The 25,598-nt window shown below is 34.1% G+C and overlaps 1 protein-coding gene across 1 annotated transcript in view; it reads right to left on the bottom strand.

Annotated features, from left to right (window-relative positions):
- Positions 1-25,598, bottom strand: part of LOC145284935 (uncharacterized) — a 175,649-nt gene that overhangs the window by 9,967 nt on the left and 140,084 nt on the right. The window contains exons 27-30 of the mRNA XM_080134033.1: positions 19,201-19,320; positions 17,780-17,980; positions 2,844-3,026; positions 1,820-1,993 (exon numbers count right to left, since the gene is read on the bottom strand). Coding sequence (XP_079990159.1) covers positions 1,820-1,993; positions 2,844-3,026; positions 17,780-17,980; positions 19,201-19,320 — 678 coding nt within the window. The remainder of the gene's footprint in view (positions 1-1,819; positions 1,994-2,843; positions 3,027-17,779; positions 17,981-19,200; positions 19,321-25,598) is intronic.

Here is a 25,598-nt window from a genome sequence, read left to right as displayed (position 1 = left end):
AAGTAAATTCCCCAGTGTATAAGGATTATTTGATACTGGATATATTCATAATCGTACCCTATTTCCAAAAGAAGGAAGATATAATATATAAGAAATATTTGGAATCATGTCTCCTCTTGCTGTTATTTCAAAAACCATAGCAACAAGTTTTAGTCTCTCCAGAGGTTTTGGGGATATATATATATATATATATATATATATATATATATATATATATATATATATATATATATATATATATATATATATATATATATATATATTATGGGGTTAAATGGTAATAAACGAAAGGAACACAGGATTTTTAGGAACGAAACATGTATTCATATATATTACAGGCAAAGTGACGAGTATATCCATTCCTCAAAGGTCTGCACACGTCCAGCTTGGTCGTGTGCCAATCTCAGACTGCCAGGCACCGGTACTCGATACCGGAAGTGACGTCATGAGATAGTCCATTAATCCCCAGGAGGGGCGTCTCCAACAATATATACGAGGGGCGTGCAATAAGTAACGCTCCTGAACAACTTCCCATAGCAGTAGAGCAACGAAACTTGGCACAGTTATTAGTCTTTCTCTACACAGGAACCACCCAGAGTTATGCATTTCTCCCATCGTTTGATGCAGCTCTGGTGGCCGTTTTTGTAGAACATCCCAGGTTGGTCCTCCAACCACAACGTGACTTCAGAAATCAAGGCTGCATCATCTGGGAAACGCTTTCCTTTCAAAAACAACTTCATGGCTGGGAAGAGGTGAAAGTCAGAGGGTGCAAGGTCAGTAGAGTAGGGAGGATGGGAGAGGATTTCATAACCACACGCCCGTGCTTCTGATCTGGCGACATGCGAGTTGTGGACCGGAGCGTTGTCCTGCAGGAGGAGGGCACCTTTGCTGATCTTGCCCCGCCTCTTGATTTTGATAGCTTCCCTTAATTTCCTCAAAAGTGAAGCATAATAGGCTCCTGTAATTGTGATACCCTTTGCCAGGAAATCTGTTATCACTACTCCGTCCTGGTCCTAGAAGACTGTGAGCATGACCTTGCCAGTGGAGGGCTGCACCCGTGCCTTCTTTGGAGGTGGTTAGTCCAAGTGCTTCCACTGCATTGACTGGGCTTTGATCTCCAGATCATAGTGACGGACCCAGGTTTCATCCTGGGTAATCAACCTTTTGAAAAACTTTGACTCATCTTCTTGGCACATCTCCAAATTAATTCTCGAGCACTCAACGCGTTCTCGCTTCTGGAATGGTGTGAGCAACCTGGGAATCTATCTGACAGGCACCTTATGCATCTGCAAATGGTCATGAATGATAGTTTCCACAGACCCTGTACTTATCTTGACATCTTAGGCTATTTGGTGAATAGTAATGCACCGATCTCCCAAAATGGCAGCCTCAACTTGACAGACAGATGCTTCATCAATGGCAGAAGGGGGCGACCAGGTCTGGGATCTGTTTCCACAGACTTCCGGCCATGTTTGAATTCATGATGCCAGAGTTTTACAAGGTCATATGATGGCGCATTATCACTATAAGTTTCTTTTATTTCATCAAAAGTCTCTTGTGGTGTGCGTCCTTTCAAATACAAAAACCGAATCACTGCTCGACATTCAACAGGCTCCATTTCACACCTGACTCAGTTCAAACACCTGTAAAACAGAAATCACAATTAGTTCAGAGCTGTAATTTGCCACATAACCCGTAGAGATATAAATCATGCATATGCAAAATTTCAGCTAGATCAGACAACTGGAAGTTGGTCAGGGGCATTACTTATTGCATGCCCCTCGTATATCTATATATATATAACACAAATAATATTTACCTTTACATTCATCCTTGTCAATTGCCCATGTGACGTTTTGCCGACAAATGAAAGTTTTCTCACTAAATCCATCTAAGAAATAAAAGCCTTTGTTGCAAGTGAAAGTTGCATGCGTACGATTCTTTGAAACCAATCTGCTGTTTGGAACTTGTGGAAGTTTTCTGCATTCGAGTTCTGCAAAGCAAATCATAAATCATAAAACCGTAATCATTTCTCAACTCATCATATTTTGATTAACATTTGTTTGAAATGTTTCTAAAAACTACACAACACATGACAGCATGTTAAAAATAATTGACAATGACGATGCACTATTTAATATCACAAAAGATATTAACATCCACAATTTTGCTATATATTAGGAACCCTACTTCAATGGCGATTAAGTTAGCTAGTGTGAATTTTGACAAGGGTCATATCTAGTGCATGTCATGGTAACTTTAATCTGCAAATAGAATCTTTCCCTAGATGACAGGGAGCAGGCAATCAAATGATAGACAAAACAGTTGAACGATAATGAATAATGAGACATTTTTCAAACTGGAATAAACAAAAGTTTTCAAATCAGTCTCTCTGTGGAAGCCATGCAAATAGACACCACCAATAATGTAGAAATAATCTTATCGGAATATTACATCAATGTCTCTATCCATGCACATGACTCATTTTATTGGATTAAAAATTTAATTTAAGAAGTATATAACTAGATGAGATAACATTACTCTCTCTTTCCTGAATAAATTCTCTCCAAATAAAACCATTTTATGAAAACTCTCAGCAAACATCTCCTTGTGTCCATTTCTTTATAAAAATAAGCTTATTTCTATAGCAACCACTAGACGAAATGGCAACAACTATAACAAAAGTGGAAAAAAAGAGCGCATATAAACACACACACACACACACACACACACACACACACACACACACACACACACACACACACACACACACACACACATGTATAAAGACTTTTAGTTGTTGTTAAAAATATTACAATTTTAGAAAACCGAGACAGACTCACCAACGCAGGGTGGTACTACAGAATCCCATGAACCATTGGCAAGACACTCAATGGTAATAGCTGCTTGGTAAGTTTGAAACATCAGTCCAGACTGACATTTGTAAGTAACTTTGGAACCGAAATGAGTGTCATTCGTATCTGTGATTGTGCGGTCCACTTTAGGAATTGGCTGGCATTGCTTTCCTGAAAAAAGAACCAAAAAATAAGAACATAGTTTTATCAATAAAAATATGTTGTAGAGAAACTACTATACTCCTTTCCTCATAAAATGAACTATTCCGAGAAACATATCAATGTTGCTAGTGCCAAAGAGGATCCTCTCAGAAAGAATTTCTATCCCACACCATCATAATAATAATGTCATTTACAATTTTGAGTGTAGTTGTGGTGCCAACTATGTTGGTCGAACAACATTGAGATTGGATGGGAGAGTTTAACAGCATGTACTACACAAAATCAGAAATGGGACATACCGAGCAATGGATGTACTTGCCAAGACATACAGGTCTTCAATAACTGACAATCTCATCATAAACCCGTCATGTGCAGCAAACTTTAGCACAGACTTATTTTTTTTATTAATTGTGCTCACTCAGTAGTCCATTTAAAGATCTTGGAGACTGTTCACGCTTGGTTGAGGAGGCCTTCTCTCTGTAAACAGAGAGAATGTCTCTTAGGTTTGAATGTGATTAACCTCTAGGATCTTCAAGAAAAATATCATAATGTTGCTTGATTTTAATCACTTCCATTTTTTTACTTTTTTCTCCCATTAACAGGGCACAACATAACTTTATTTTAATGCTATACATATTTTCGATTTTTCTTTTTAAATTCCTTAATAAAGGCTTTGAGAAAGCGAGGGTGAAACCGGTCAGCTGACTTCCCCTTGATTTTTCTTTCCTCTTCTTGCTTCCTTTTTCTTTACTTTTTTAAAACGTATTTTACGCATTTTACTTTTAATCATGAATTATTAAAGCCTTCCCTTCATGATTTCAGCATTTAAATTCTGCATCCCCTCCCCAAGAATTATGGCAGCAAGTCGTTATTAAGGCAAGCCTGATTAAATCTGAAAGAGCTTTCTTTATTTATTTTTCTGTATACTATATATATATACTATATATATATATATACATTCTATATATATATACTATATATATATACTATATATATATACTATATATATATACATTCTATATATATATATATATATATATATATATATATATACTATATATATATACATTCTATATATATATATATATATATATATATATATACTATATATATATATATATTAGAATGAGATTGTTATATGTTTGAAAATTCATACTGTAAATGTTCATAGCTTTATCTGCTGAAACCATAAGGTTACGATTGTCCACTATTTTTTGAAAGTCTTATTAATGTTTCTCTTTTTAAGTCATCTCTCCTTTTTGGCTTAAATTTATTGGTATATAAACAATTACTGAATTATATTAACCCAGTATAATTCGGAATACTACAAATTTGTATATATATATATATATATATATATATATATATATATATATATATATATATATATATATATTATACAAATTTGTAGTATGGTTTCTGCAGATAAAACTATGAACATTTACAGTATGAATTTTCAAACATATAACAATCTCATTCTAACTGAACTTAATAATAAATATAAGAAAGCAACTGAAGAAGATCTCTATAGGATTAACTTGTTAGCACTGAAAATTTGCGAGAAAATGGATATTCAGGATAAAATAGAAGTTTATACTCCACTTAACCCTCGGTTTTTATTGAAGGATCACAAACCGGATTTCAATAATAAACCCAGTATTAGACTACTTGCACCGTGTGCATCTGACATAGGTAATATCAGTAAAAAGATACTACACAGAATTATACCAACCTTAAAATCCAAAGTTTCTTCTGGATTTCTCCAGGTGAAGTACTTAAGTAGTTTGAAGGGACCCGAAAATCAAAAAAGTTCGACATAGATTCGTATTACCCTTCAATTTCCCCTATACTATTCGAGAAAGCACTTAAACTAGCTGAAGAGGAAACAGACGTGACTAAGTTAGAAATTTAAATTATGAAAATAGCTAGAAAAACCTTAATCAGATATAACGGATAGCTGTGGACAAGAAAAGATAGAGAGGGCCATTTTGACATCACGATGGGGCCTGGATTCTGCAAAGGTTACCGACTTGGTAGGATTGTACTTACTAAGGGGGTTAAACAGAAAAATACCTGGTTTAAATGAGGAGGGCTATATAGGGATGACGCACTCTTTATAGTTAATTCCAGCGATCGTATTACTGAAATATTGAGGAAAAATATCAGAAGTTTTTTTTAAAGAAATGCGATTAGAAATAACAATCGACAGCAATTACAAAAAAAAGTAAACTTTTTATACATTATTCTTAGTCTAAGTGATACCACATATGAACCGTATCACAAACCTAACCAAAAAATATTCTATATTGATTATCAATCGAATCATCCTAAGTGTATGAAGAAGGCTCTTACCCCTAACATTTCTAAAAGAGTATCTGAACTTTCTAAGAATGAGACTCTTTTTGATAAAAACAAAGAATATTACAATGAAGCTCTTCTTAGATCGGGATATCATGGTAAAATAGAATATAAGAGGAGTGCAAACAATAAGAGTAACAAACCTAACTACACAATATCGTACAACATGGCAATGAGAGCAAGAAAGAAACCGAAGATTAATAAAGGTTACATTAATAAGGATAAAAGGGATGAAAACACTGAGAGTAATATTAGCAGTGAAACAAATAATCATGAGGAGGGTAATATTAATAAGAGAAACAGACGCAAGAATCAGGTTTGGTTTAATCCACTGTTTTCCGTGCATATCCAACACTATAATAAGCTCTAATAACAGGAAAATAAGCAGAATAATTAATAATAACGAGTCAGCATCGGATAAAAGTGTCTTAGAGATAAATTGTAACTGTAGAATACCTGGCAATTGTCCGTTGGATGGTAAATGCTTAACCTCAGAAATAGTGTACAAATGTGAGATTAAAACCGATAATATTAAGAAGGTATATCTTGGGGCCACAGAATACGCGTTTAAGGAAAGATACAAAAACCATATTGTATCCTTCAAACATGAACCGGAGATGGAAACTAATAAAGAAGGTGTTAATGATAGAAGGGGGGATGGTACAAGAATTATAATTAGAAATAAAAAGAGGAATACGACTGCATTAGGTGATTGGGTCAGGGAACTCCATAGAAACAAAAAAGATTTTGAATTAAAATGATCAATAGTAGATAAAGGTAGTAAGTATAGACCTGGGAAATAAAAATGGTGCAATTAGAAGCCTTCTACATAGTCGATTCTAAAGTAGAAATATTAAATAAAAGGCTGGATTCTATACAGGGATGTCTTCACAGGAATAGATTTTTGCTATCACGTCTTAAATGTAGCTGAGATAAAAAAAAAAACATTCTGGGAAAAATAAAGGTTCTTGGGTGCAGAACCAAAGTTTATGTAGCGTTAAATAACTAAGAATGGTGTAAATTAGTTGTGATGATGGATTCAAATCTAGCAAGCAATCAACCAACATTCTACATTATAAACATTTTTTAGAAATAAAAACCATGGATTACTAGATAAGAAATTTAGATTTATAATAAGGATTAACAAGGATTAGCAATACTGTCTCGAAACTGGTAACACTTTTTTAGTCATATTGATAGCAAAGTGGTTGATGCCGTTTCCAGATAAATAGAATAGTTTAACAAATAATTAGCAAAAGAAAAAAAATAGTAATAACTTGAAAAATTATAGCGTTTAAATATTAATCTATTTATAACAGTTTTAATAAAAAAAAACAAAAACAAACAAACAAAAAAACAAGGTTAACCCCCACTTTCATTGAAGTAAAACGTATATGGAGGTAAAGATTAGTTTTACTATTAAAATACCTATTAATGCAGGTGTCAGAGCGGGGTCTGGACGGCTACCACCACCACTTCTGGGGTTTTACAAGCTTTTGAGTTTTGCTACATTGTATAGGAGAGGTGTCTTCGACGACAGTCCGACCGAGGGGGCTTGTGGTAGGCGGTCGTGGGTTGCATTTGTGCCTGGGGCAGCCCCCCCCCATTCGATAAGTATTTGAGAACTTAATTCCTGAAGCATTATTTTGTATTGAAGCCATGCATAACCTCAGCAAATTATGGTTTGTTGACAAACGTAGCTTAATTTATGGTATCATGGTTAAGATGTGCTTTTAAAACTTATATTTTGAATAAATTAGCATAGTTCTAATTGGATCCGTTGAATTAATAAATAAATCATAAATGAATATCAGAAATTTACCAAACTAGACACACCGAACGGTCCTGGTTATTTCCCCTTTATCGTTAGAAATGATTATTAGTTTTTTGGTATCTTAAAATACCGGACTTACAGAATTATCTCCCATCTACTTCTAAACTATCCATAATCTTAACAGGAAAAAAAAAGGGAAGAAGAAGGAAAAACAGGAATATATATATATATATAATAAAAAATATAAAATTAAAAAGATAAGAAGAATAAAGAGATCGAAATCTTTAAATTTAAATGAAGAATGAAAATGAAATAAATATAAAGTAATGTTTAGACTTTATTTCCTTATTGAATAAGTTTTAAACCTAAACCTGTCCTAAATCGCATAAATAAGCATGCAGATAATTTTGTAAATAAACAGAGCAATTTCAGTATACAAAACTTACATGGTTTTGTAACGATTTAACTTAGTTGATTAGTCCGATCTAATAAATAATACAATTAAAAATTAAAAATGAAAAAAGAAGAAATTAAGGAAAAAAAAAAAGAAAAAATTAAAAAATAAATATTTTTACAAATAAGTTTAATTAAATAAAGAAATATAGAAATCTAATTTAAGAAATCGATAAATCGTATTAATAAAACATATTTAATGGGCATAGGTAATTAGTGGTAACATCATTTGATATTTAATTTGAAATTGTTTGGGTTTTTTTCTAATAAAGATAATAAATAGGTAGATATATAAATTTTTAAAAGGATATTTAGTTTGAATTTTTTTATATAAAGATACGAAAATAAGTTGATATATAAATCTTTAAAAAATACTTTACAAAGAACGGGACGGAGGTAAAGTGTCCCCGTTTGTTTTCTTTTCCTCATAAAGGAAATGTTTCTTTTCCTTAATGTTTCATTGTTAAAGTGTTTTTTATTTAATAAGTTTGAAGAAAGGCTGTTCTTATGAAAATTTTCAAACGACATATTGTTTGAATTTGTCGAAATTATATATATATATATATATATATATATATATATATATATATATATATATATATATATATATATATATATAAAATAGAGTTAAAACAAAAATGAATACAGCATTAGTTACCCGGGTGTGTAAGCTTAAAGAAAAAATACACCTTTTTCCATAAATGGAGAAAAATAGAGCACAAACCAGCATACGTCCCGGAATTAAGTCAATGCTCGCTCTGTAATGCAGAAAAATACTACATCCTCTGGGCAATTCATGACCCAAAAATAAAATGTTCAAATGTGAGGAGTGAAGCTTTGAAAAAGTGCACACACAGAAGGAAGGGGCTCCTAATAAACTGGATTAATGAAAAGAACAAAACTTAGATGTTGATTATATATATATATATATATATATATATATATATATATATACCATTCACTGAAAAAAGCGGAGGAGGGCAGAGCGGTAGCTCTAGTTATATCTAAGGCTTTTGATAGGGTATTGCATGAGGGTCTCCTCAGGAAAATTAGATCATACGGTATCCACGTTCAGTGTCGCCAAGACTAAATTAGTTTCATTCAATAATTACAAGAACCCCTCTCTACCACCTATAGCAATGGCCAACGACTCTTTATCTGAAAGTACATCCTTCAAACTCCTTGGCGTAACGTTCACTGGAAACATGAGTATGAACAATTACATTGAAGGCATTGCCAGGGCCGCTGCAAGAAAGGTGGGCTCTCTCAACAGTGCTAGACAACTACTAACACCTGAAAGTATCCTGTACCTCTATAAGGCCACCATTCGCCCATGTATGGAGTATTGCTGTCACATTTGGACTGGTGCATCTGCTACTAGTCTCTCACTCCTTGATAAGGTTCAAAAGAGAGTCGCAAACCTGATAGGCCCTGAACTGGCATCAAAGCTTCAGCCTCTGTCCCATCGACGAAATGATACATCCCTCTGTCTGTTCTACAAGTATTTTAGTGGTGAATGCTCTGACGAACTGCAAGCACTTGTGCCCCCAGGATGTGAGCAACCTCGACAAACCTTACAAGCTGCTAAATCCCACCCCCACACTGTAGAGATCCCTAGATGTAAAAGATCTTTCTACTCCAATAGTTTCTTCCCCAGAACCGCTAGACTTTGGAATTCCATTCCAGGTCCCTGCTTCCCCAACAGTACTGACGTGCAGAAGTTCAAGTGTAACGTGAACCAACATCTTGCTGCCCAAATCCCTACATAGTACCCCGGTAGTTGTTGCCCCTGATAGTAGCCCCCTACACCAAAGTGGCAATTTGCCTTGTTTAGGGTTAAAATGTAATATATATATATATATATATATATATGAAATAGGGGAAAAAATTGTAAATACAAAAATTTAGATATTCAAAAATTATTTGGGTTCCAATTAAAATCGATTTATATAAGGAAATTTTTTTTTCGAAATTAGATTTTAAATTTAAATAATTCAAAGTTTAAAGTTAATGAAATCATCATCATCCGATAAATAAACGGGTGGAGGGGGGTAACAAAACGAGATTTAAACGTGAACTCGCGAGGTATATATATTTCACACTTCCGGTTATAAAATAGACGAATATTGGCTGAAGAGAGCTTGATAAGCATACATTAAACGGTCCTTATTATCGGGCTTGAAACCGACGGTACCAATGACTTGTCTCATCTAACAACTTTCTGTACACAAAATATAAATATATATATATATATATATACTATATATACTATATATATATTATATATTATATATACTATATATAGTATATATATATTATATATACTATATATAGTATATATATTATATATATACTATATATACTATATATATAGTATATACATACTATATATAGTATATATATTATATATATACTATATATACTATATATATAGTATATACATACTATATATATATATATATATATATATATATATATATATGCCTGCTATACTAATCATTTTTATCATGAGTAACGTGGATACCCCCACAACAATTTCAAAAATAAAAGAACGGATAAAAACATGTAAATGTAATCCCCCACAAAAAGAAGTATCTGATACCCTTTCCACCAAATATTTCGGCAGAAGTGATCACTGTCCTAAGAAAACTCACGATGTTGTGAGCCTAAACATTAACGCATGCGTTTATTTTTAATTTTGGTAAATGTGTAGTTTAGTGGTGTAAATTATTTGCCAGATATAAAAATATAAAAACTATTTATTTTTGTATAAAACACATTGTTAGACCCAAAGGCTTTAATAAAACCAGAAAAAAAAAATCATTTTTATTATTGTTTTATCATTTATATTTATTATTCGAGGTCACTACATTGCTTTTAAAATTTGGCCTTTCTAAGGTTTGGCAGATGGGCCTTTTTAAGCTCTTTTACGAACTGTTTTTGGGCGCCATGTTTTTTTTTGGAATGAAAGAGCGTAAAAAAAGCCAAATTTCTCCTTAAAAAAGCCAATCTGTCAAACCTAAAAAAGGCCAATTTACGTTTCCAATGTAATACCCCCCCCCCAGAAAAAAACAAATTGTATTTGTCAGATTTTGCCCTACCTCTCAATCGCCAAACTTGAAAAAAATGCTAGAGGTGACATGCCTCGTTGAACGCTTGGTGGCCAAAAAGTGGGTGCTCATGTTACGTTAAATTTATCTAGAAAAGTGATCCCCCTACTCTTACATGTTATTTTTTTTCAAAATTTCTTCTCTCATAAAATTTATAAAGGCTGTTTGAATGTATTAGGCTAAAAAAAAAAAGATCGTATAAAGTTACCTTTTTAATTAGAAAATTAAGTTTGTGATCGATGAAATTAATGTGAAAAAAGAAAAAAAAGTGTAAATTGTGGAATTTAAAGAGGGGGACAGTAGATTTTCAAGTTTTTAGGTATTAAACAAGGCTGAATTACGTGGTAAAAATTTACCGATTCTGTATTGCCGTTTAAATAATAAAATAAACAAATGAAATCTTTTCAGTTTTTTCATAAGTGTTGTTTTTTTTTGTTTGAATATTTAAAAAAATAAATAAAAGGCAAACATTTTTCTATCTACACGGAATTATTTTTCCTGCTAGAAACTTAATGAAATTACCAAATGATATTTGGTGAACGTTTGTTTTTTATGTATAGCAGCTGGGGCAAATAACTAAAAAAAGTTTTTAAAAAAAAGTCGGTGTTGGAAATATTAATTCCAAAATAAATTAAATTAAATATATTATCAATAGGATTTTTGTTTAAAATTTATTAAATAACAATTTTAAATAGAATATTTAAAATAATTCTCTCCCTAAAAACATTAACTAAGATACCGCTATTTAGTAAAATCGATTTTTCTTAATGTCATATGCAAATAAGGTGATCTCTTAATTGTATATTTTTGGCAACTATCATACTATATATAGAAATAAATGGAGAATTAAAGTAAGACACGTTTCGTATATATTAATCAAATTGCGAACAGACAAACAGGCATGAATACGAATTTATATATATAGATATACTAGCATGGATACCCAGCGTTGCCAGGGTCGACATGAAATTTGGTTTGGCCATACCTGCTATAGTAATAATATTGAGCATTATTATATATCAACTCTATCGTTACCCCAACAAGAATTTCAAAAATAGAAGAACGAATGAAAACACGAATATGTAATCACCCCCTCCGAATATAGAAGAAGTATGTGACAAACTCTCCACCAGATATTTCGGCAGAAGGGATACGAAAAGAAGCTATTCTCCGGATATTGAGCACCTTTTTATGTACTATTTTCCAATTTAAGCGAATTTCTTTTATGCTACCTCAGTCTAAAAAGATTTGTCTTTACGGTCTGTTGCAACGAAAACAAATTGTAAATAATTCAGTTTAAAAAATACCAAAGTAGAATTTGTGTTCATCGAATGTTTATGCTATAAAAATGATGAGTTATGACTTATTGCGTTATTAAAAGAAAAAAAAAATAGTTATGATGTCAAAAAAATGTGAAGAAAAAAAAACTGGTAAAAAAAACGTAAACGAAAGTTTTTTTGTTTTTGTTTTAAATAAAGAATCGTTGTTGAATTGAATTGTTTGTTTATTTTAAAATAAAAATTCACTGGACCACAACGTTAAGTGCAAAATCACGGAAATTATTTTATTTAAACTAATTCCAAAAATAATGCTTGAAAGTTTTTAGCTTTAATATTCGTCGAAAAAGAAAACAAAAACAAAAAGAACAACGTTCGTGCACAAGGGAAATAACTCAAACCGATTCATAAAAAAGTCGATGTTGGTAAAAATAAATTAAATTAAATATGTTATCAATATAAATCAAATTTAAATAATAAACTTAAATAAAACACTTAAAATAATTCTCTCACCATAAGCAATAACTAATACACCGCCATTTAATAAAGTCGATTTTCCTTAATGTAAAATGCAAATGACGTCACATCTTTAATATTATTTTTTGCAATAATCATAATATATATAGTAATGAATAATATGATAAAGTAATGAATTTTTGTATATATTAATAAACTTGTGAACAAATAAACAAACAGATAGGAATACTAATTTATATATATATATATATATATATATATATATATATATATGTATATATATACTTACGAATATATATATATATATATATATTAATTGTTAAATATATTGAATATGTTAGTACCAATGTTGAGAGCTATTTTGTTAATGTTGGGCTGTATTTTAAAAAATTAATATTGCTTCTGGTAATTTTAATCTTGGTGTGCAATTATTTCGATTTTTCATGTTCTTGTTAGTGGTTAATACATTTCTTATTTCGGTTGATTTTAGTTTTTTTGTGAGTGGGAATATGGTGTTGCATGGCACTGCTTTCTGATAGGTGATGTGAGGCGTCTGGAGAGGGTTGTCGTTGTATGGTCAATATATGTACTATATGAATTCATAGTTTGATTAGGAAGACATTATTTGAATGAACAGGAGAATTTGTATATTACATTTGTCATGTGTTCGGTTTGTTTGGAGTGAAGGTGAGTAAAAAAACAAAAAAAACTTTGTTAAGTAAAAGATGAATAGAAAAGAAGAGTGCTAGTAATAGAATAACTCAATGAGTATGGATGAAGATAAAAATGTTAGGAAGCTTGAAAATGTTTGAGGAGAAAAGGGTTCATGTACTGTACACAGGTGAAGTCAGAGTCTGGTGGTAGCCATGATGGATTATTTATCTCCTTGTCGAAGTACAAAATCAAGGGCTAAAGGTTTGGATGTTGTGCCCCAAGAAAGAAGTTTAAGGTTTGATCCGAACCATGTAGAGTTGTTGTCAATACCGCGTCCTGACCAAGGAAAGAGAAATCAGCCGTATTTTAACCACTTTTATCAATCCTGCCATGTATTCAGTTTGCCTCTGATTGGGCTAGCCAGAAAAGGAAGTTGAATACTTACACCAATCATCACTGAATTTTTAATCCAAAGAGTTCCAAACATATAAATCACGAGGTGTCGCTGCTTTTTTTTTTTTACATGGGGGTCACCACTTATCAAGGCCCGAAGGCCACTCAGGAATAAGGGTTATTGCATGTACAGTAATCAATGAGATAGTATTGTAGTAATCCTTAGTATTGGTGGGTTTTGATAGAGTGTCTTACTTAAGGGGGCGGTTTGTCAGGAGTTTGTTTATGTTGGATTTGAAGACGTCCAAGTTGTAGTCAGGTGGGAAACAGGCAAGCGGCAGAGAGTTCCACTGGCGTGCAGTTCTAAGAAAGAAGCTTTGCTCATGGGATCTACGTTTGGATTTAGGCACAGATAAAGAGTGGGGAAAATTATTGACAGTAGTTTCAGCTAGACGGGTGTTTCTCATGAAAGATTGGCGAGGGGGAACGAGGGATTGGAGCTCAGACGAGCACCTGCCATGAAAATAACGATAAAACAAAGACAGGCTCACAATGTCTCTTCTGTGGGAGAGAGGTTGCAGGGAAGAGAAAAGGGCATCCCCCACTAAACCACGAAGTCTATTTTGTACTCTGTCAAGGCAGGATAGGGTGTATTTAGCAGCTCCTGCCCAGATGTGGCAGCAGTACTCCATCCTTGGATGTACTTGGTTTTTATACAGATAGAGAATTGCATTAGTAGTGAGATATCTTCTGGAGCGGTAGAAGGATCCCACCATTTTCCCAGCGTCTCTGGCAACAGATTTGATGTATGTGTTCCATTTCAGATCAGGAGTAAATATCAAACCCAGAAGCTTGTCAAAACATGGAGCCTCTCCAAGACGAGAGCCACCCATTTCAATTGATGCCAGATGGGGATCAGAGCGTTGATGATGTAAAGATAGAAGCTTGGTTTTGGATGCATTAAAAGTGACCAGCAACCTCTTCCCCCATTGTACCACACACTCAAGATCAGAGAAGAGAGCATTAGAGAGAACTTTGTCATTTACGGCCTTTGATGTGTTGCCATAGATGGTCGTGTCATCAGCATAGATGTCAACGAATGATTTAAATATGTGTTTTGGGAGATCATTGATGTAGATCAGGAAGAGAGTTGGGCCCAGGATTGACCCCTGGGGGACTCCAGCATTAATACTGCAGGCCTCTGATTTCTGCCCATCAACCACTACTCTTATGAGCCTATCAGAGAGAAATGATTTAATGACTGAGAAAACATTTCCAGTAATACCGTAGCTGGAAATCTTGTGAAGTAGGCCCTTATACCATACCTTATCGAAGGCCTTTGATATGTCAAGAGCAATTGCCCTGGAAAGGAAACCTTTGTCAAGAGATTCACTAATCCTATGTGATATAACCGTTAGCACATCTGCTGTAGATCTTGCAGAGTGGAAACCATATTGTGTGTCACTAAGAAGGTTGTTTCTGTTGAGGTGGTTGACTACTTCTTTATTTAATATGGATTCCAACAACTTACTCATGACACACAGAAGACTTATTGGTCTGTACTGAGAGGGAGATGACTTTTCACCTGAATTCTTAAATACAGAGCATACTGATGAGATTTTCCAGGGTGTTGGAAAGCACTTCTCCTTAAGGCAATGTTTCAACAGTTTTGTAAGTATGGGGGCAAGTTCTGGTTGGAGTTTTTTCAGCACTATAACTGGAATGCTATCAGGGCCAGTTGCTTTACTGGAATTAAGGTTCTTGATTAGCTTGGTGACCTCACGCACAGATATTTGTATGTTGCATAGCGTGTTGAGTGTTATAGGAGGAAATACAGGGAGTTGATGGTCATTGTCGCATAGGGTAGAATTAGCTGCAAAGTTCTTGGCAAATAGTCTGGCCTTGTCTGATGCTGACGAGATGACCTCAGGTCCATTGATGATAGTTGGGATAGAACACACGCTTCTGTTCAAGATCCTGTTTGCTATTTGCCAGAACTGGTGGGAACCAAGCCGCTGCTCAGCTACTTTCGATTTAACAAACTGAGCATATAGCTCTCTTGCATGTTTTATTCCTCTTTTACAGTGGTTGCTGGCAGTCCTGAAAGCAGCTTTAGTCTCAGTACATCTATTACGTTGGTAGCTATGGAAAAAGTGATTTCTGTGCACAATGGCAGCAGCACATTCAGGGGAGAACCATGGCTGGCTGTTAGGTTTTTGCTGGAATGTTTTGGATGGTATGAATCGGTCTATGCCTACAATTAACCATTCAGTCAGGTCTGATACTATAGAGGACACATCCTTTTTAAACATGGAATGCAGAGGTAGGTCAGATATGAATGTACAGAAGCTATCCCAGTCAGTGGTAGAGTATCGATATACAGTATGGTGGAGAGGTACATCTCTAGTCTTATTACATTTCGTTTTTATCTTAACTGATGGTCGGAAGATCCCAGAGGAGATAGAACAGAACATGAACACAGCTCAGAGGAAGTTGTGAGGAAAAGGTCTAGAAGGCTTGCATATTGACCGGGCGTATCGTGCACACGGGTGGGTTTGTGAACAATCTGAGTGAGGTCATAAGCAATGGCAAAATCATGAAAAAACCTCCCCTCGTCATCGGTTTTATTTGAGTGGGTCAGCCATTCCACATTATGTACATTGAAGTCACCGCAAATGTGAATGTTAGCTGAAGGATGAGCAGACAGGATGTGATCAATTTTCTCAGATATGCTCTTGTTGTGGGGGCGATAGAGGGCAAATATAAATGCAGTGGTGTAAGCTAGTGCAACCCGGAAGCACATATAAGGTAAATTAGGGTCTTCTCTGGGGATATCCCTACCACATAGAAAGCCATCTTTGATGTAGGCACATATTCCATGCCCATGACGATCTTGGGGGTCAGATTTAGATGTTAAGTTAGAGTATCCTTTAATTATGAATTCGTCTAGAGAAGTGGTTGCCCCTATGCCAGTTTCACTTAGAAAGAATATGTCCGGTTTCATCTCCTGTAATTGTGTTTCAACCTCTGGAAGGTTGGAATGTAGACCCCTTATGTTGGAGAAGGAGACCTGGTAGTAGGGGCCTACGTTGGTAGATGGGGTTCTAGGTTTATTCGTGTTTCTTTTTTTGAGATTTGTTATGATTGAGATTTTGGGGTTTGTGGAGCAGGTCGGTAGACTTGGTTGGAGCAGGACAGAGAGGGAAAATAAGAGAGAAAAAGACAAGAATTTTTTTTTGTGGCACATGAAAAGGTAAAGCTGTAACAATTACCCACTAGTATGGCATCGAGAGGCCCTACCAGAAACTACTGTATGGTCCAGAATCCATTCACCAAATGGCAATACAGCAGCCCCGTTATTTTGCACCTGCTGATAGGACAGCCTCCTTAGTGGTTAATCCAAGGTTCGGGTCCCTGACTATCAGGCGGGTAACGTCAGCCCAGAGGAAATGTTTACCTCCAGCACCCTTACTAGTGACATGACCACAAGGATGGACATAGAAACAGAAATTTTCCGACATCTCAGGCTACTCTTTACAAAGTACTACCGACCTAGAAAGCAGCATTTTCTTCACCCTTTGTCAGAAAAATCACTCATTTGAAATGAGGACTGAAGGACAAAAAAGGAGAAGCAAGAGTTACCGGAGCTGACGATAACACATCCACATGCATTATCTACTCTCCATTGAAGAAATAAATAAATAAACTAAAATAAAATAAAAGGTGAGAAGGACTTATTAACATCTACTTAGTATAAGTATATATTAGGATAGTACTTGAAGATAGTCTCCCCTCTCATGTTAATGCATGGATACTTTTTGTCTTTATCTAGGTCGAGCTGGGATGTTAAACTGTTCCAGCTCCACCCCATAATAAATATGCTATAATGGAACTTTTATCAAATTGAAAAAGTCTGGTTATTTTTAACTCGTTTAAAAAGCTGGTTAAGAAGTAATACCTTATGTATTAACTTTAGCTGGAAGTAATGCATACTTTAGAAGAAAAAAAAAATACAAAAAAGCCGCGTGTTTTTGAGTTCGGATAATATGCAAATATAATTTGGGAAATGTTCAATTTCATGGGAGACTTGCTGCTACTGTTGTTGTGGTTATCTGTAATCACGATTATTTTACTTCATTTGCATGACGTCAGAGCACTGCATGATTTCACCGCGTTTCTTCCCCACTCACTCACCAGCATCTCAATTTGTAACACTTGTTATACTTGGGTGGATATTCAACTAGTTTGGCAATAAATCAAACTTACGTGAGCAATTTCCTGGAAGTGGTTCCCACTGGTTGTTTTGAAGACACGTGATGGTTGAACTGTTGTGTTTATCTGGGAATTCATAACCGGGATTGCATGTGTAAATCGCTTTTGTGTTATATGCATACCTTTCCTCTACGGAACTGGGCAAAGATGTGATGTGGGCCCATTCAAAGGATTTAGGAGCTGGACAGCCAATTTCTGCAGACAGAAACAAATAATTCTTGAAAGAAAAGGAAACAAAGAAAAATGTTTTTTTAATTTATTTGAATATCGTTATAACAAAGATATGGTGCATGTCTAATAGAATGTACGTCAAATCTCACAGATATTTTTAAGCAAAGATCCTTAAATTAGTCTGTAGTGAAGTGGAGTCGTAAATGGATAATAATATTTAATGCTACTAAAACTACAAAAAACTTCTCAGCCAACAATTGCCTTGACAAATAACACCCTGCCTGAGAGCTTATCCTTCAAACTCTTTGGCTTAACATTCACAGGCAACATGAATTAGAATAGATACATTGAGGACATTATAAAGGCTACTGCAAAGAAAGTGGGCTCCCTCTAACGTGCTAGAAAATTACTCACACCAGAAAGTATCTTATATCTTTACAAAGTCACACTTCACCCATGTATGGAATATTGTTCACATCAATTCTGATAAGTTCTGCACTTTGTTTCATCGCTGCAATATTGCATCTCTGCACCTTTTTTAGAAGTACTTTAATAGAATGTGCTCTAATGAACTAATGACACTTGTGCCCTCTCTACTAAGTCGACCGGCAGTAAAATCCCACCCCTTTCACTGTAGTTTTTGTACTTTTTTCTTCTCTGCAACCTCTTTTCCACAGAAGAGACGTTGCGAGCCTGTTTCTGCTCTATCGTTATTTTCATGGCAAGTGGCTGACTGAACTCCAATCTATGATTTTCCCTAGCCAAAGTTTCACAAAAAACACGCGACTAGCTACAACCACTATAAACGATTTCCCGCTACTCCCTATCCGTGCCTTAATCTAAACATAGATTCTATGAACAAAGCTTCTTTCCTAAATCTGCCCACCTGTGGAACACAGTTCCGTTGTCCTGCTTCCTAGTTGAATACAACATGGTAGCTTTCAAATTCAATGTAAACAAGTTCTTTTCGAGCCATCCCCATAAATAATCAAATTCTACTCAATTTACACTATTAACGATTGCCACCTTATATTAACCCTTATCCTCGACTGGCTTTGAGGCCTTGATAAGTCGTCACTCCCAAGTAAAAAAAAAAGAAGGTTTTTCCAAAATGAGCAGACATCCCCTTAGGGAGCTTATTGGATGCCCCCCCCCCTCTACATCAATCTGAATAAACCGTCGCCCCATCCTTTCTCTCTGGATGCCACTATTTATTTGTGATGGCAAGAATTTCGTGTACTTACCAAACGTTCGATACAAGCTAAAAGTAGATACAATGCTTTCACTGTGACATTCATTCTCATTTAATTGGCCGTATTTCCCAAAACTCAAAACACATTTACACACAAACGTGCCGTTCTTTTCTGAAAAGTAATAAAAAAAATACGACACATAAATGAAATTGTTTTGAATTTTACAAAGCAAATTTTATTAAACGTATTATTTGGATTCTTTGGACTATTATTTATTTTCACGATGTTTTCGATCAATGTAACCTCCAACCTTTATCAAGTGTATCATGTTGAACTCGGGAATCTGCATAAACAGAACCCTTTATTTAATCCACGGTGGTAGCATGCTCTCGTTCCATCAGCCATGACTAAGTCCTAAGTAATTTGCAATTGTATTTTGAATGTCGCATCACCATCCGTGGATTAATTCAAAATTCCATGCAAATTCTCGAGTTCGGTAGATAGATTCCTGTGTTTGATAGAAAGATTCTCGTGTTTGACAAGATACACCTGAAGAAGGTCGGAGGTTTTTTTACCAAAAACTTATATATGTACGCCTGCCAAATCATCATTTTGAGTTTTATTTTCACAATGTTTTTGATCAATATAACTTCCAACCTTGGTCAAGTGTATCTTGTCGGGAATCTGCATGAAGAGAACTCTTTATTTAATCCATGAGGGTAGCATGCTCTCGTTCCGTCAACCATGACGGAGGAGAAGTCCTAAGTAATTCGCAATTGTATTTTGAATGTTGCATCACCACCCATTCAAAATTCAAAATTCCATGCAAATTCTCTGTTGGATAAAAAGATTTGCAAGTTCAACAAGATACACCTGAAGAAGGTCAGAGGTTATTGACCAAAAACTTGTGTAAATAGAACTCAAGATATACACCTGCCAAATCATCCAATGAAACTTTCTCTTGTTTCAAGCATTGGCTTTTTAAATTTGGAAATTGAAAAAGATGTCCATTTAAATGTAAATCTAATATTTCATATTTTGTCAAATGACGAATTATGTTTTTAATGAAACATGTTTCTGAATTATTTTAGATAATTTGTATCATTCACTGTTGTAATCTTCAGTTGTATTCTTACAACGTTTCAGCCGATGTAACCTTTCACTTTCTTCGGGTGTATCTTGTAAAATTTGAAAATCTTTCTGTCGAATTCAGGAACCCGCACAAAATTTCAAACGGGACCCTTTATTTAATCCATGGCGATAGTATGCTCTCATTGTGTCAGCCATGACCGAGTAATTAAGTAATTCGCAATTACATTCTTGGTATCACCCGCAAAGCCGTTGCACCATCGGTCTTTGCAGACAATTATAATATGAATTGTGTGAGCCTTAAACCTATTCTTGTTATTAAATCTGCATTCTTACTATTCATATAGATCACTATTTTTGACCGTGTGTGTATGTGTGCGTGTTTACGAGAGCCTTCCAAAAGTAATGCCTCCTATTTTTTTTATTCCGCCCGAATAGATTAAGAGGCATTGCAAATTATATTGTTATGATGACTGAACTTATGCATTCATGACCTGAAAGTTTCATCTCTCTGTTGTGTTGCAGATATTGATTAGCGTAAGACTCTAAGAAAGCAGCCTCTGTCATGGACATGCGACAGAAGCAGAGATACGTTAATTGAATGGCATCATGCAGAAGAAATTGAACTGATCAACATTTACTGGCGCCTGTTGAACGTTTACGAAGCCAATGCAGTTAATGTGAGCACAGTAGATGGGTTTGTCGATTTAAGAGTGGCGACAGGAATGTGAGTGACAAAATGTGCTGTAGACTATTATGATCAAAGCATCAAAGGAGGCTGACAAAATAAATTCTATGGCACAAAATGTCACTCGTTTTAATTATATATATATATATATATATATATATATATATATATATATATATATATATGAGGAAATATGTTTATTCAATTATATTTCACCTTTTATTAATACCAGTCCTTTAATTTATGAAGCTCGTTGTAACAACAGAGAATATACAAATAAATGAAAAAAGTCTATATTCCAAATTTCAAGATGTTATGTACGTAAAGAAATAAACGGTAAGATAGATACCATCTTAAAATTTGGAATATAGACTTTTGTCATTTATATATATATATATATATATATATATATATAAAATGTATTAAATTCTCTACAACGTCTGTTCCTGATATTGTTGCTGTAACTAGATATTGCTTTAGCTCGATGTTGCAGATGTAATGGACGATTCCTTTCTTTACATTGTATGTATAATAGGAATTGAAATTTAGATATTGTCCAATGGAAGTTGGATTTACTGATGTCGATCCCAATGGCATTTCCTCAAAGTATTCCTTGTATATATTGGCCAGTACAGGGAACAATAGTGATCCCATAATTAGACCTTTTTCCTATCAATATATATAGATAGATTATAATATAATATGAATATATATATATATATATATATATATATATATATATATATATATATATATACCAAAACTCCTTATATTTAAAATTTGCGCTAATATATGTATATGATGGCAGCAAATTCGTTTTTGAACATTGCCATTACTTGATATAGCACATATAAAAATATATGTGTACAGAAACACGAAAACAAATCAGTGATGGGCCGCATGAAGGTGGCTTTAAGCCCTGCCAAACTCTTTGCATTCTGGCATTCTTTGGCACACATTGTGCAGACATGAGCGCCACTAGCAGCACGTTCTTGATGGTCACTTCTATGAATATTCAAATGCCGTTTCAAACCGCCTGCTGTTTTGCACATCCGCCCGCAGTTGACACAGGTTAGATCTGGCAACACAAGACGTTTTTGTGTCCCATTGCACTGATAAGTAGTCTGGTGGCTTATCAGCCCAGCTCTGCTCAGACATAATCTCCCGTACACCTCACACTCCAGACTAATTTGGCGCCCCAGCCTATCCACTGTTTCTTGCACATTCCCTTTCCGGATATCACATTTCATATATATATATATATATATATATATATATATATATATATAATAAAATTTTGTATTTTACTTGTGCGAATGGAAAATTAAATTAACTTTCTTGCACTTACATTTTTGGATTTTACCGTCATTGGATACTTTACCTTTCACCAGACTATCTATTCATGTGAAATCACCTTTTTCTTCACCATATTCCCTCTGCTTCACTTTTTGCTATTAAGTAACGTCTTTGACGTACTTGCAGTTTCATCAAATACTTTTGTATGCATAATCCGATCCCGCATTTGGTAATTCCTACCCTCTGATGAGAAGGAAAGTATTTCTTCGAAACTCCGCGGATTAAGGACTATCCACTTATTAAGTGTTTCCTTTTCAGATTAAATATGTTTTTAACTCTTTTTCAAAGTGTTTTTAACATGCTTTATTAACTATTTGCTCTTATATATATATATATATATATATATATATATATATATATATATATATATATTATAATAAAATCATATTCCTGTCTGTTTGTTCATAATTTGATTAATATGTAAAAAAAGTACAGTTTCAAAATTTTTATACACTTAAATCCCAGCATAATTTCTATATGTTCCATTTATTCAAAGGAAATCCACATTAAAGGAGTAACCTCATTTGCATATCACATTAAAGTAAATCTATTCTGATAATTAGCTTCATGTTATTAATTGTTCATTGTGATAGAATTGTCTTCATTTCTTTATTTATTTAAGCTGTGGTAGCTATTTCCCCTTGAAGCTAGTTCTCGTTCAATTTTCACAGACGAAAATCGATGTATTTTATGCTTTTATAAATCCAACATGTGATCCACTTTCAGGAAAATCGTAAGAAGTTAGGGTATTCAGTGTATCTTAAATAGTATGTTATTAAACATTCGGCCTAATAATATTTTTTGATCTAGTAACGCCGGATATATACAACTAGTATGCATATAATAGCCAGATGGTATAATCTTGTTGGTCACTTACAAGGTGCCTTAAATAAATTTCCTTTATTACTTTTTTGTACAGGTATTTGAAATTGTCATAGACAGTTGAAAATTCAGTATGTTATTGATTTATATCTTATGAGTCGACTAACCAATTTTTATGATTTCAGGTTCAAATGAACAGCTACAGCGGGAATTGGAATACACCCTACTAAGGCCTGATTGTCACAGCTAGTGAATTTACAAAATTCAGTCTTGACTGAAGACATTATAGAAGAATGTAATGCAATAAAATTCTGTTTTAAATTTAGAAAAAAATGCCACAGAAACTTATGGAATACTTCAGACTGCTTTGGGACCATCTTGCATGAATCGAGCATCAGGTTTTGAGTGGCATAAAAGATTTGAGGAAGGCAGGGAGTCTGTGAAGGATGATGAGTAGTGTGGAGAGGTAAGGAAGTCAGAACACCAGAGTTGATTAGCCAAATAAAGACTTTCATGGATAAGGACCGTTGTGTGTCTATTAGAGACAATGAGTGCACCGTTTGATGCCAGTGATGCCTGTACACACAGTTATTACAGGGACTAGAGTTTCATGTGTGTATTATCAATAAAAGTGTCCATATGAAAAAAGTATGGAAATTTATTGAAGGCACATGGTAACGGTCAGATCACAGAGCAAATTAGACATTAAAAATGCTTCATGATAAAACCATGACACAAACAAACAAAAAGAAAAGAAAAACGAAAACATAAGCAAAATAAGTAAATACAAGGAGTTTGGTCAAAACTGTGATTAAAAATTATTGCAAACTTGTTTTTGTGCAGCTAAAGTGTAGAGTCTAATGTCGACAAAAAGAATGAAGAAGAAAAAATGGCTGCTGATTCTTTTTATATGTCACCTGATATGCAAATGAGATGATTCTTTTTCTATGCACCTGATATGCAAATGAGATGATTCTTTTTATATGTCACCTGATATGCAAATGAGATGATTCTTTTTATATGTCACCTTATATGCAAATGAGCTGATTCTTTTTATATATCACCTGATATGCAAATGAGATGAGTCTTTTTATATGTCACCTGATATGCAAATGAGATGAGTCTTTTTATATGTCACCTGATATGCAAATGAGATGAGTCTTTTTATATATCACCTGATATGCAAATGAGATGAGTCTTTTTATATGTCACTTGATATGCAAATGAGATGATTCTTTTTATATATCACCTGATATGCAAATGAGATGATTCTTTTTATATGTCACCTTATATGCAAATGAGATGATTCTTTTTATATGACACCTTATATGCAAATGAGATGATTCTTTTTATATGTCACCTGATATGCAAATCAGCTAATTCTTTTTATATGTCACCTTATATGCAAATGAGATGATTCTTTTTATATGTCACCTGATATGCAAATGAGCTGATTCTTTTTATATGTCACCTGATATGCAAATGAGATGATTCTTTTTATATGTCACCTGATATGCAAATGAGATGATTCTTTTTATATGTCACCTTATATGCAAATGAGATGATTCTTTTTATATGCCACCTTATATGCAAATCGAATCCTTACATGCCACCTTATATGCAAAACGAATCCTTACGGTGAATAATTCTTAAATTCTTTCCTAAAGCTGTACTTTTCAACTGCACATTTCCTTTTCAGTTTTTTCCGCTTTTCACCTTGTACGTTATATATGCTATTATTTTTACGTTATATCTATTAATATTTTATTTCCATCATATTTGTTTGAAACGCGTATTCAATTGTTAACATTAATACCTCTAAAAACGATACACATGTAAAGAAATATGTCGCGCCGCCAAATGGAACACTTTTCACTAAGTGACCCCCCCTCCCTCTAAATCAGCCCACACCGTCTCCCTAATTAGATAGCATCTTGGTACCACAAGTGCCATTTGACCGTATGAGGCCAAGTGAAACGACCACCATGCTTTTTAGCCTCGAGTATCCAAGAAAAAAAACCAAAGCTAAGTAAAATTCCTAACTGTTCGCATATAATTTAAAGCTAATATTCTTTCCATTTTCAGGCATATTGTAACCGATAACTTTTCTTCACTTAAATAGACTATTTCGCCGCTTACAATGCCATGTCACTTAATTAGTAAGTCAATGCTATAGTAAAGACAAACTCGGTAAAAAAAGAAATTATGCTAAGTTATTTAGAGGACATGAAAACTTTATTTAAGTACGATACTTAATATAATCAGCCATCGAAAAAAAAATTTTTTTTTTTTTTTTTTTTTTTTTTAAGGAAAAAAAAAAAAGTTAATAAACATCAGTGACCCCCCCCCCCTTGCTTGTACACTGCCATTTCCTTTCCGGATCCCTGCTCCGAACTTATGCTCGTGATCCATCATCTCATCTGAAGATGAGGGGCTCTTATGCCTTACACAACAATTTATCAGTCTGTACTATTGTCTATAAACTGATATCATC

Source organism: Euprymna scolopes, chromosome 9 (assembly GCF_053919585.1).
Source record: "Euprymna scolopes isolate OS-2025 chromosome 9, ASM5391958v1, whole genome shotgun sequence".
Lineage (NCBI taxonomy): Eukaryota > Metazoa > Mollusca > Cephalopoda > Sepiida > Sepiolidae > Euprymna > Euprymna scolopes.
Note: the sequence above shows the minus strand (reverse complement) of the source record. Positions and strands in the feature narration are given on the sequence as shown.